The 14,132-nt window shown below is 46.4% G+C and overlaps 1 protein-coding gene across 1 annotated transcript in view; it reads right to left on the reverse strand.

Moving 5' to 3' along the window:
* Nucleotides 1-12,991, reverse strand: part of LOC134891018 (leukotriene B4 receptor 1-like) — a 150,425-nt gene extending 137,434 nt beyond the window's left edge. Inside the window, exon 1 of the mRNA XM_063913504.1 lies at nucleotides 12,824-12,991. Coding sequence (XP_063769574.1) covers nucleotides 12,824-12,902 — 79 coding nt within the window. The 5' untranslated portion in view covers nucleotides 12,903-12,991. The remainder of the gene's footprint in view (nucleotides 1-12,823) is intronic.
* Between the last annotated feature and the right edge of the window lie 1,141 nt (nucleotides 12,992-14,132).

Here is a 14,132-nt window from a genome sequence, read left to right on the forward strand (position 1 = left end):
GAATCCGACAGCGGGATGATGACGTTCGGGCGCGCTCGGGTTAACCGAGCAAGGCGGGAGGATCCGAGCCTGCTCGGCCCCGTGTAAAAAAAGCTGAAGTTCGGCGGGTTCGGATTCCGAGAAACCGAACCCGCTCATCACTAGTTATAATAACACTATCACTGATGCATATATATTCTGAGCAGATCCAAAATGCAAAGGAGTGTAGATTACCTAGTTATAATAACACTATCACTGATGCATATATATTCTGAGCAGATCCAAAATGCAAAGGAGTGTAGATTACCTAGTTATAATAACACTATCACGGATGCATATATATTCTGAGCAGATCCAAAATGCAAAGGAGTGTAGATTACCTGCAGAGAAAGGAGAGCAATTGTCATATTGGATGCTGTCACTCATATAATCCTCCTCCATTCTTTCAATGGTGACAGAATCATATATAGTGACAGTAGACATGTCAGTAATTGTTGGCAGGTCCTTCAGTCCGGACCAGATGTCAGCTTTTGCTCCTGACTGCCCTGCATCACCGCCAGCGGGTGGGCTAGGAAATCTTATCCTTTTCCTTGCAGCCCCAGTGGCGGGAGAAATTGAAGGACGAGCTGTAGACGGGTCACGTTCCGCTTGAGTTGACATTTTACTAACCAGCAGGTCTTTGCACCTCTGCACACTTGTGTCTGCTGAAAAGAGAGATACAACGTAGGCTTTAAACCTAGGATCGAGCACGGTGGCCAAAATGTAGTGTTCTGATTTCAACAGATTGACCACCCTTGAATCCTGGCAAAGCGAATGAAGGGCTCCATCCACAAGTCCCACATACTTTGCGGAATCGCTCCATCTTAGCTCCTCCTTCAATTTCTCCAGCTGCTTCTGCAAAAGCATGATGAGGGGAATGACCTGACTCAAGCTGGCAGTGTCTGAACTGACTTCACGTGTGGCAAGTTCGAAGGGTTGGAGAACCTTGCACAAGATGGAAATCATTCTCCACTGCGCTTGAGTCAGGTGCATTACCCCTCCTTTGCCTATATCGTAGGTGGATGTATAGGCTTGAATGGCCATTTGTTGCTCCTCCATCCTCTGAAGCATATAGAGGGTTGAATTCCACCTCGTTACCACCTCTTGGTTCAGTTGATGGCAGGGCAGGTTCAGGAGTGTTTGCTGGTGCTCCAGTCTTCAGAACGCGGTGGCAGAATGCCGAAAGTGGGCCGCAATTTTTTGGGCCACCGACAGCATCTCCTGCACACCCCTGTCATTTTTCAAAAAATCTGCACCACCAAATTAATTGTATGTGCAAAACATGGGACATGCTGGAATTTGCCCAAATGTAATGCACGCACAATATTGGTGGTGTTGTCCGATATCACAAATCCCCAGGAGAGTATAATTGGGGTAAGCCATTTTGCAATGATGTTCTTCAGTTTCCGTAAGAGGTTGTCAGCTGTGTGCCTCTTAAGGAAAGCGGTGATACATAGTATAGCCTGCCTAGGAACGAGTTGGCGTTTGCGAGATGTTGCTACTGGTGTCCCTGCTGTTGTTGTTGCTGCGGGGGGCAATACATCTACCCAGTGGGCTGTCACAGTCATATAGTCCTTAGTCTGCCCTGTTTCACTTGTCCACATGTCCGTGGTTAAGTGGACACTGGATACAACTGCATTTTGTAGTACACTGGTGACTCTTTTTGACATATGTGTACATTCTCGGTATCGCCTGCCTAGAGAAGTGGAACCTAGATGGGATTTGATACCAGCGACACAGTACCTCAAACAATTCTCTAAGTCCCACTGAACTAATGGTGGATACTGGACACATGTCTAACACCAAAATAGCTGTCAAGGCCTCAGTTATCCGCTTTGCATAAGGATGACTGCTGTCATATTTAATTTTCCTCACAAAGGACTGTTGGACAGTCAATTGCTTACTGGAAGTAGTACAAGTGGTCTTCCGACTTCCCCTCTGGGATGACGATCGACTCCCAGCAGCAACAACAGCAGCGGCGGCAGCAACAGCAGGTGTAACACTCAAGGATCCTCAGGAGGAATCCTGGTTAGGAGAGGACTCCTCAGTCTTGACAGAGACATGGCCTGCAGGACTACTGATGTTCCTGACAGGAGGAAGTTGACGTTGAAGGAGTTGATGGTGTGGATTGCAGGAGCTTGGGTAACAGGAGGAAGAAGGGATTTAGGTGTCAGTGGACTGCTTACGCTCTTACCCAAAGTTTCACAACTTGACACTGACTTATGATGAATGCGCTGCAGGTGACGTATAAGGGAGGATGTTCCTAGGTGGTTAGCATCCTTACTCCTACTTATTACAGATTGACAGAGGCAACAGATGGATTGACACCTGTTGTCCGGATCTGTGGAGAAATAATTCCACACCGAAGAAGTGGCTTTTTTGATAGTTTGCCCAGGCATTACAATGGGCTTCTTCATCCCATGGACAACAGGTGTCTTCCCCAGTGCCTGACTTAAACAAACCACATCACCATCAGAATCCTTATCGTCAACTTCCTCCTCAGTGCCAGCAACACCCATATCCTCATCCTGGTGTACTTCAACAGTGACATCTTCAATTTCAGTTTCAAGAACTGGACTGTGGGTGCTCCTTCCAGCACTTGCAGGGGGCGTGCAAATGGTGGAAGGAGCCACCTCTTCCCATCCAGTGTTGGGAAGGTCAGGCATCACAACCGCCGACACACTTGGACTCTCCTTGGGGATTTGTGATACCATCTCAGAATGCACAGTTCTTTTCTGTGCTCTGTCCAGGTTAACTCTTTTAATTTTTCTAGCGGGTGCATGAGGGCTTCCATCGTCATGTGAAGCTGAACCACTAGTTATGAACATAGGCCAGGACCTCATCCGTTCCTTGCCACTCCGTGTCGTAAATAGCATATTGGCGATTTAAATTTCTTTTTTTGGTTCTTTTTACTGAACTTTGGCTTTTTGGATTTTACATGCCCTCTACTATTACATTGGGCATCGGCCTTGGCAGACGACGTTGATGACATTTCATCGTCTATGTCATGGCTAGTGGCAGCAGCTTCAGCACTAGGAGGAAGTGGTTCTTGATCTTTCCCTATTTTATCCTCCAAATTTTTGTTCTCCATTATGTTTCTGGAGTTATATAACAAAATATGCGACACAGGAATGACTGATGGCTGATGGACAGGACACTACCACTGGTCTGATGCAGCACAACACAACAACACTGTAAGGGACTTGTGTTATTATAATACTGTAGCAGTGGACATATAGCAGCAGCGTATACCACTGTGACTGCCTCGTCACTGGAATGACTGATGGACAGGACACTACCACTGGTCTGATGCAGCACAACACAACAACACTGTAAGGGACTTGTGGTTGTTGTTATTATTAGAATACTGTAGCAGTGGACATATAGCAGCAGCGTATACCACTGTGACTGTCTCGTCACTGGAATGACTGATGGACAGGACACTACCACTTATACAGCTACACTGGATATATGGCAGCAGAGGACACCACCACAGTGACAGGTCACTGGACTGATGCACAAGAGACTTCCCCTGGTCTAATGCAGGACAACACAGCAAAAATGAAAGCCAGCAGCACTGGGGCCATATAGCAGCAGAGGACACCAACACTGTGACTGACTGGCCTGATGCAGCACAATACACTGACTACACTGGACTGGACAGCAAAACACAGCACAAGACTCGCCAACCCACTTTCCCGCCCCCACACAGACACTGAACACTGAGGACACGTCCTCTCAATACACTCTCCGAGACTGGAGTGAAAATGGCCACAAGAATCCGACAGCGGGATGATGACGTTTTGCCTCGTTCGGGTTTCCGAGTCAGGCGGGAAAACCTGAGCCTGACTCGGATCCGGGCTCGGAAGGCAAAGTCCGGTAGGGTTCGGTTCTCTGAGAACCGAACCCGCTCATCTCTAGTGAGAATCAGATGGTTTTCATTCATCGATGGCACAGCATAACAGAATTATTTTTTTTACAAGGTGCCAGGACACGGCGCATGGATCCGCCTCCCAACATCCGCTAAGCCCTGCCCCCAGGCTGTGATTGGCTCACTGGCACGTCACTGAAAGAACAGGTATGACCATCGGTGAGTGAAACCATCGATGGTCTCCTATACCATAGTTGGTTACTATCGATGGTCATGCACAGCTTCACCATCAATGGCACCCATCGATAGTGAACACACTGATGGCCATCCCTAAACTGGGGAACTTTTCTGAAAACTTTACAGATGACAAATGTAGCAGGAGGACTGGACAGTTATGCTGTATAGTATAGAGTATTAATTATAGATATAAAGCTTCTACTTTCCACACTGTTTTACATTCTATATGCACACTGTAAATCACCACACTATGGGCCCTATTCAGATACCATCACATTAGCCATAGCCATGCGATAACATTTGGCTGAATCTCGGGCCAGTGCGCACAGCAGGGACGTGCAGTGAGGTAGATGGCTTAGCAGGCATTGGCTAGTACCAGTGCCAGATTTATACACAACATATGAGGCCAAGGGTACATGTTGGCATTATATATGGAAATTTGGTGAGTTTTGATCAGAGATGTGCAGAAAAGATAGGCAGGGGTGACAGTGCCACACCTGTCATATACGTTTTACTCCAGAGTTTTGTCTATAAAAATCATTAGAATAATACAATGAAGATATTTATAATGTATTCTTTGCATTTTTCAAATACTTTATACAGTCAAAACTCTGGTTTAAATGTTAGTGTGACAGGAAAGGCTCTGCCTCACCTGCCTCACCCCACCGCATGTCACTGGTGCACACACTGGTGGAATCAGGTGGAATAGTTTGTGGGGAAGTCGGGGACAGCGACATGCAGGGGCAGTGCGGTGATAACAGGGTGGATCTGGGCCATTTTTAAAAAAAAATCACTCGTGGGTGCTGCAACAACGAAAATGGGGGCTGCCTGACTGTCTTCGCAGCCAGGCTGCGGAGACTGGGGGGCTTCCCTTATTCAGCTAGGTGATTGCAATGGCATTGCTGGCCACCATTAGCATGCTGGCTGATCTTACCCTGTGCTGGGCGGCCCCCAGCATGTGACTGATAACAGTTTCAATTTTGCTAAAATAGCAAAACTGCAACTGAAGCTGAATCAGATCCTCTGTACTGTACATAACAAAAATAGCTCAACCATTACTACGGCCAGCGACGGACTGGAGCTGTTTTTCGGCCCTGGCATGCGGGCTCACACGCACGTAAAAAGGGCACGCATGCCGTGAAAGGGGTGCGGGGACACTGCTCCCGGGGGTGTATCACGAGTTGGGGGAAGGGGTGGACTCGCAGTACGCCTCAATTTATAAGAAACTGGCATTACAGGCAACGCAGTGGGGGGCCGGGGGGGGGGGGGATGGCCAAACAGAGAACTGCGCTATCCACCAGTGCAATGGATCTACTGGCATTTGCAGTCTGGGCCTGGCCCTGACTATGGTACTAATGTTCTGAAATCACAGAAAGCAAATTCTGGTCTACTGATTTTCTATGTATTGTTTGATTTCATTCCTGGAAATTTATTTAGAATTTCAAAGCAGTTACCTAAAAGTTACGAAAGACGGTTTAAAGAAATGGTTACTTGCTCAATCCCTTCTTACAGTACAAAACATATCCTGATTGAAGTAACAGTTAGTAGTCATCATCACATAGGAACAGAAAGTGCTGTATAGTGTACTAGAAATACTCACTGTTGTCATATAGTATATCTGCTGCATGCTGCAGGGGCAGAAAGTATTCCAGCAATGCCAATACATACTCTATTATGCCCGTCTCTCTGTGATCATCGGTGAGACAGAGCTGCCCTCCCACCCGGGAGGCACTCGATATACCGGCTGTCGGGATCCCAGAGCTCTGCATACCGGCGCCGGGATCCCGACCATCTGGGATACCAGCAACTGTTCTCCCTCTTGGGGTGTCCACGATGTCAAATGTGAAACCATTGATTTCATCCATTTCATAGTTGGCAACCATCGATGGCCACTTGCCATATTGACCCCAATATTATACAGAGAGTGTTAATGTGTCTGCCATATTATACAGGGGACATTGCAGTCCAATACAGAACCACCTGCTCACACACCCACCCACTCTGCATCTAGGACTTCAGCCTATGGTTGCAGACACATGCTGTACAGTATATACACTGTTACACAAACACAAATATACACTTACTCAGACAAAATTATGGGGTCTATTTTTTTACTAAGTCTTGGATACGGATAAAGTGGACAGAGATAAAGTACCAGCCAATCGGCTCATAACTGTCATTTTTCAAACCCAGTCTGTGACATGGCAGTAAGGAGCTGATTGGCTGGTACTTTATCTCTGTCCACTTTATCTCCATCCAGGGCTTAGTAAATAGACCCTTATGTTACATAGACACCTAGAGTTGCACAGACACATATATGCACAGACACATATATGCACAGACACATATATGCACAGACACATACATACACAGACACATACAGAGTTACACAGACAATAATGCCCCTCATAACTAACAGGTTGGTAGCTGTCACTGAATGAGGACTGTGGCAGCTCCAACCCTCCTATCCAGGGTCGGACTGGCCCACAGGGGTAGCAGGGAAAACACCGGTAGGCCCCACTGCCTGAGGGCCACTCCTTCCTCTAGGGATCAGGTTCCAGACTGTGCACTTGTATTATACATGGAAGATATGTTGCATTACACTGCACTAAACTATTGTGTATTTCAAGCCTCTGTGGAGGCTGGCCACACCCCCTTTGTAGGCTGACCACACCCCTAATTATGGGCCCTTATCACTGCATTCCCCCGGTGGGCCCTTCATGCCCCAGTCCGACACTGCTCCTATCTGCCATATTACAGTGCAGGAACTCTGTAGCTGGGTAGCCCTGACCACTGCTGGGACACTGCACCTCCACCTCTATCTCATTATTCTTTCTAATTATTGACTCGAGGATGGTCCCTGGAAAGGAGGAGATCTGGGGACACATGGCCTAGCCCAGAGACTCCTGTACTGTTCTGCAAGCAGATCGATGCCTCCTCCGCATTTGGAAGGCGGAACTTCAGCCTGCCTGGCTGGAAGGGGGAAAGAGTAGGAGAGGTAGGAGCTGAAACAGCATGAGGAGGCAGAGCAGAGCTGGCCCAACATGCAAGGACTGGGAGAACTGTTTTTTGATCATAAAGCTGGCTGCGGCTGACAAGACCCACAGATAGGTATGGCCATCGGTGGGCTGTCCATTGGTGGTGGTTGCCATCAATGACACCATCAGCGATAACCATCGACGGCACATAAACCATCTATGGTGAACCATCAATGGTTCGCACCACTCAATAGCTACAGCTGAAAGTAGCTGGTTGGGCTGGTGGCCAATAAAAAATGGGTGTGGGGCTTAGTTGGTGTGAGGGGTGAAGCTATGCTCAGTGTCCCGGCGTCTTGCACAAAAAAATAACTTAAAAAAATATTTGTTTATGCTGTGCCATTGATGGAGGGAAACCATCTGGTTCTCTTCTATCAATGGCAAAAGCATTCGACATCAGCCATAAACCATCAATGATTAGGAATCATCAATGGTCAAGGGCCATCTCTACCTGCAGATGCCGCAGGCATCGATCCTATGACTGAGGTCTCTTTCTGATTGTGGCTGGGGATCTGATTGTGGCTGGGAAGTACATTCTCTACCTGACTCCAGAGGCGTCACCGGGTGTGGTGACACCTGGTGCACACCCCTGATCTCCTGCCGTGCTCGTGGAAAAAGGGGGCATGGTCTTACACATAGAGAGTGTGGCTTCGTGGGGATCCCGGAATCGTCACTCTTGGGGCATGCCCAGCATCTCCGGAAATGCTGGGCTTCCCCCAGAGACAGTCTCCGTGCGCTGTCAGCTCCTCTTCTATTACAGGAGCCGGGTGCTGTAGGAGACTTGCTCACTGCAGCACCTGGCTCCTGACACTACGGAGGAGCTGACATTTGGTGTCACCCCCCTCCAGGTGTCACACCCGGGTGCGGGCAACACCCGCCTTGTGACGCCACTACCTGACTCCTACTTCAGGTGGCCCTAAATGGCTTAACCAGGGGAGCAGATGGCAGTTGCACCCCTGCCCAGTCGCCACTGTCCGAAAACACCTGATATCCCACAAAAACACATTGATAAATAGGCCACTATGAGTGCAAGAGACATATAATATTTTACAATAGGAATTCAGAAAAAGACAAAAGAACTTCTTATTTAACAATGTCACATGTCTAGTCTGCATTTAGGAATCGTTCCTGGTTATGGGGCGCACTGGACAGATCTTGCCTAGTACAGTAGGGTGCATTTCTAAATAAAATTAGATTATGTTCAATAGAGCGATATTATATTATTAAAATGAACTGAAGCATTGGACATTTTTCAGGAATGTTCCCTACTGTATGAAAAGTGCACATCCAGTTTCACTCACAGAAACACTTTAATTCGGCACCAGCTCAGGGCTAGCAGAGATCGGACTTGCCTCTTATGCTATAATGGGGAGCAAGTATACACTGTCCATTTCCATTACTTTGGAGTAGTAAATACAGTATCTTAGTACAGCTTGTAAAATGTAATAGGAAGCTCCAAACACTAAAATGTAACACATACTAAAGATAGTCTGAGAGAGATTTACTAAGTCTCCGAGAGTGATAAAGTGGAGAAAGATAAAGTACCAGTCAATCAGCTCCTATCTGCCATGTTACAGGCTGAGTTTGAAAAATGACAGTCTGCCCCTATATGAAATGAAACTGAGCAGCATTTTAGGAAAAAAAGGTGATTGTAAAGCAGGCCTGGCCAACTCGCGGCTCTCCAGCTGTTGGAAAACTACACATCTCAGCATGCCCTGCCACGTTTAAAGCATTCCATAATAGCAAAACTGTGGCAAACCATACTGGGATTTTTAGTTTCACAACAGCTGGAGAGCCACAGGTTGGCCAGGCCTGTTGTAAAGTAATAAGAGGTTAAACCATACCTCCCAACTGTCCCGATTTTCACGGGACAGTCCAGTATTTTTGGGACTGTCCTGCTGTCCCACCCGTGGGCAGCAGTGTCCCGCGGTTGGGGGTAGGGTGGGGGGGGGGGGGCAGTTGGGAGGCTCCTGTCACTGCTTGTGAATAGACGCTGTGCGCATGCGCACAGTGTCCATTCAGCGGAGACAGTGGGAGAGGAGGCATGCCAGCAGCTCACAGGCTAATGGCGGTCACAGGACATCCTGGCTTGCGGTCACGTGGCCGCTACTGGCTAAATGAGTGGGGATATCCCTATAGGCTGGAACCACTGTTGGGGGATTTCAGCCACCAATAGGTTTATCATAAGATGGGTTGTTATGACAACCATGTGTAAATAAACCCTCTGATTGTTGAAAAATCGCTCTATATGTTATTGTCCTTAATATACAAAAAGTATGTTTTTTATCCAGTTATTCAAATAAACATACCTTTTTATGATTATATATTAACTTATTACAATAGGTCTGCCTCCATAGTGTTTTTAATTTGTTTTGAATAGTACTAGAAGTGATTGGATTGAAGGTTGTTCACAGGTGCCAGCATTTTACTTTATTAGAAAGGGTATAAAACCCCCACTTGTACACACGAGGTATCCTTTGATAAAGCTGTATTGTTGGGGCGCAGCGAAACGTATCAGGACCCCCCCACAATTATCACCTCAGCTCTCAGGACTGGCAATCCAAGTGTCTGAACCAGCCCCGGATCTACAACCATCCTTGAATCACATTTTGTCAAAGAGGGAAATCACAGCATTCATCGTACCTAATGAGGACAAAGATTTTGCATATGGACTCAGTCTAATGGAAGCATCTCCACCTCTAACTAATGGTGACCGGTAAATATATTCTGATGAACTGTGCTGTGTTTACATACATTTAAACCAGGTATGTGGATCCATCAGGGGTAAATATCAGAAACGGACACTTAATGGTCTGATTGAATACAGATTAACAAGAGAGCCAAAAAAGGTGTACCGTATATACTCGAGTATAAATTGACCCGAATATAAGCCGAGGCACCTAATTTTGCCACAAAAAACTGGGAAAAATTATTGACTCGAGTATAAGCCTAGGGTGGAAAATGAACGGTACCAGGGATTTTCATGCTCAGGGTGTCATGCACGTTGCCAGGGGTTTCATGTGGTAGGTGTTATGCTTGTTGCCAGGGGGTAATGCTTGTTGCTAGGGCTGTGCCACCAGTGCCACATATACCCCCAGTGACAGATATCCCCCCACAGTGCCAGATAAAAACATGCCCCCCTGTTGCTTTGCCCCCAGTAGTTGTGCCCCCTCTTTCTTTGCCCCCAGTAGTTGTGCCCCCTCTTTCTTTGCCCCCAGTAGTTGTGCCCCCTCTTTCTTTGCCCCCAGTAGTTGTGCCCCCTCTTTCTTTGCCCCCAGTAGTTGTGTCCCCTCTTTCTTTGCCCCCTGTTGCCGCTTACAAACACACACACAAAAAAATAAAAACAATACTTACCACTGCCCCGCTCCTGCTTCCCGACCGCTTCTTCTTCTGCTGCTGCTCCGTCCGTCTGGGCGCCGTGGCTCCTCTCTATGGGAGGGGCGTCATGACGTCTCTCCCATAGCAGTGCAGCACAGACACTAGAGGTCAATACTGACCTCTAGTGTCTGTCCCTGGAGCCGGCTGCAGCGGACGCCCACACAGCCCACGGCATCTGCTGCAGCCGTGGAGCTGACTCGAATATAAGCCGAGGGGGGCTTTTTCAGCATAGTAAAAATGTGCTGAAAAAGTCGGCTTATACTTGAGTATATATCATATACATTTTAAAATTATAAACAATTCTGTCACATGATGTAATAATTGTTTTTTTATTTTGAAATTGTTTTTACGGACATAATAAACTGTTATATTTTTTAATTCCCAATCATCTCTATTTTTAGCGCTACTTTTTCTTTGTATATGTTTTAGTGACTCACCTATGTTTTCCAGCAGCTGCTTGTTGCAGCAATTACATATCAGCGCCTGTTACACCTTGCTAGGAGGTTCCATTGCATTGAAAAAGGGGGTGTGGCTCACGATAGTGGCCCTCCCATAAAGCCACGCCCCATTTCCGGGCGCATGCGCGCGCGCGCGCACACAAGGATGTCCCTCTTTACAATTATCAAATGTTGGGTGGTATGGGTTAGACCAGGCATTCCCAACCACGGTCCTCAAGGCACACTAACAGTGCAGGTTTTAGTGATATCCAGGCTGCAGCACAGATGGTTAAATCAAAATAACTGAGCTACTAATTAAGTCACCTGTGCTGAAGCCTGGATATCACTAAAACCTGCACTGTTGGTGTGCCTCGAGGACCGTGGTTGGGAATGCCTGGGTTAGACTGTGATGTGATGTTTACATTTTCCCACGTGCCAGCTGACTTACAGTAGACGCACTTCTGTTTTGAAGAGCCATCTCCAAAGACTTGCAGTAGGCATGCACCTTGTGTGCTGGTTGGTCCAGAGAGGCGCACTGACGCTGCGTCATTGCGTTTGTCACTGCGCATGCTAAACACATAGCCATCCAATCATGTATTTTTGTAATGGCGAAATGTGAGATGTGCAGTAGTCAAGGTGAAGGCTGATACACTTATTCATACTGAATATGTGTAATTGTTGCTTTGCTGGTAAAACAGTTATTTTAATTTAGAGTACATCATATATTTTTAAGAAAATTAATTTACATCAATTAGTGCATTTAAACCTGTAAAGATTTTAGGGAATCAAATACATAGTTATTGTAAAAAAAAAAAAAGGAACTTAAAAAAATATTGTAAACCAAAATTGTGGCAGTGCTATAATGAACAGACATTTGTATGTCCATCTGTAAAATATTATATAAGCCAGCCTATTGCCATTTTAACTTAAACATTGTAAAAGGCTGAAACTGGATAAGAAGCTGGGGAACGTTTCTGAAAACTTTACGGATGACAAATGTAGCAGGACAGGAATGCTGTATGGAGAATTCTAGGTATAAAGCTTCTACTTTCCACACGTTTTTACATTCTATATGCACACTGTAAATTAGCACACTATGGACCACGTTCAGTAAGGATTGCTGCGATCAAATAGTTGCCGCCCCGATATTGAGAAAAATTGCCCATTGCAGAAATATCAAATGCATCGCAATATGCGGGCTGATCACAAAACCATAAGCAATTACTGGAACATTGAAGATTTTTCCTGTCTGCGCCAGGCAAGGTCGTCCACAATTCTTGCGACGCAAGAGGCTGAAAGTGGTCATCGCTGATGTCAGAGGCCCTCCTTAAAAACGCCTGGACATGCCTGATTTTTTTCAGACACACGCCAAAAACGTCAGGTTTCTGCCCAGAAACACCGGCCTCCTGTCAGTCAAGCAGCGACTCCGTTGCAATCATGATCTGCATGCAATTTCTGTTGCTATATTTGCTCATGATTGCGCAATGCGAATGCTGTGCATGCGCACTCATTCGATAAGCGAACAGATTGCGATAGGCAAATTTAGCAATCCAATCTGATATAAGGCCCTACAGTATATACATAACATAAAAACTCAGCCATTACTATAGCACTAATGTTCTAAAACCACAGAGGGCAAATTCTGGTCAGATGATTTGCTATGTACTATTCCCTTCCCGGAAACTCTTATTTAGAATTTCAAGTCAGTTACCTAAAAGTTGTGAAAGATGGTTATAAGAAATGTTTACTCCCTTCTTACATAACATATCCTGACTGAAGTAAGAGTCAGTAGTCATCACATAGGAACAGAAAGTGCTGTATAATGTACTAGAAATAGAAATACTCACTGTTAGTCGTGTAGTATATCTGCTGTGTGTTGCAGGGGCAGAAAGTATTCCAGCAATGCCAATACTCTATTACTCCCATCTCACTGTGATCATCGGTGAGACAGCGCTGCCCTTCCACCCATCCTGCCTTCCCAACACAGCAGGAGAAACATGAGACTGTTTGCACACCCAAAGCTACAGTATTGCTGAGACCAACTTAGTTATTATACTGTATAACTGACTAATATGCAGCGGCTCTGACTGCAAATTACATTGCTCACTCTGTGATACCTGATTTAGCTTGCATTGTTACTGTTTCTTATTCAATCATTACTTTACTTGCTAATTAATCACATTTAAAAGCTGCTTCAGCCTACACATTCCAACAGTACAGATATGTCCCTCTACAGTACTATGGGTCCCCGCTCTCAGTGCGCCAGGTCCCTGGAGTGTAGAAGGTCTTTCTTGTGCAAACTGTGTATCTTATAAAAAGGGCTCTGCTGCGAGCAGCCACATATTCCCTCAAGACATGTTACATTGTGTTTAATCTGCAACTTGGGGCCTAATTCAGATCTGATCCTAGCAACAAACTTGTTAGCTAATGGACAAAACCATGCTGCACTTCAGGGGTGGGCAGATATAACATGCGCAGAGAGCTAGATTTGGGTGGGGTGTGTTCAAACCAAAATCTAAATTTCAGTGTAAATATAAAGCAGCCTGTATTTACCCTGCACAGAAATAATATAACCCACCCAAATCTAACTATCTTTGCACATCTGCCCCCCCCTCCTGCAGTGCACATGGGTTTGCCCATTAGCTAACAAATTTGCTGCTGCGAACAGGTGTGATTTAGGCCCTTTATACATATGTAACATACTCCCAACTTTCCTCTTTATGAAAGAGGGACACACATGCTCCCGAAAAGGGGGCTTGGCTTATGAAAACGGGGTGTGGCTATGTGATCACAAGCCACGCCCCCATTTTGGTCAGTGAGGGGGCATGCCTAGTGCTCCGTGAGCTGCTGGCATGTCCCCTCTCCTCCTGTGTCCACTGAATAGACGCTGTGCACATGCGCACGGCGTCTATTCACCGCTGCTCTGCTTAGCAGAGCAGCGAGTGCAGGAGCCTCCCAACTGCTCCCCCCACCACGGGACACTACGGCCCACGGGTGGGACAGTCCCGCGAAAATTGGGACAGTTGGGAGGTATGTATGTAATGCCAATTCCTCTGTTGGTGATGGGCCTGATTTATCATAATATGCTAATGCTGCCGCAGGTGCAATTTGTAATAGCCAAGGGTGTAACTACCATAGGTGTAGGGAGTGCAGCTG

This window comes from Pseudophryne corroboree, chromosome 1 (assembly GCF_028390025.1).
Source record: "Pseudophryne corroboree isolate aPseCor3 chromosome 1, aPseCor3.hap2, whole genome shotgun sequence".
NCBI lineage: Eukaryota > Metazoa > Chordata > Amphibia > Anura > Myobatrachidae > Pseudophryne > Pseudophryne corroboree.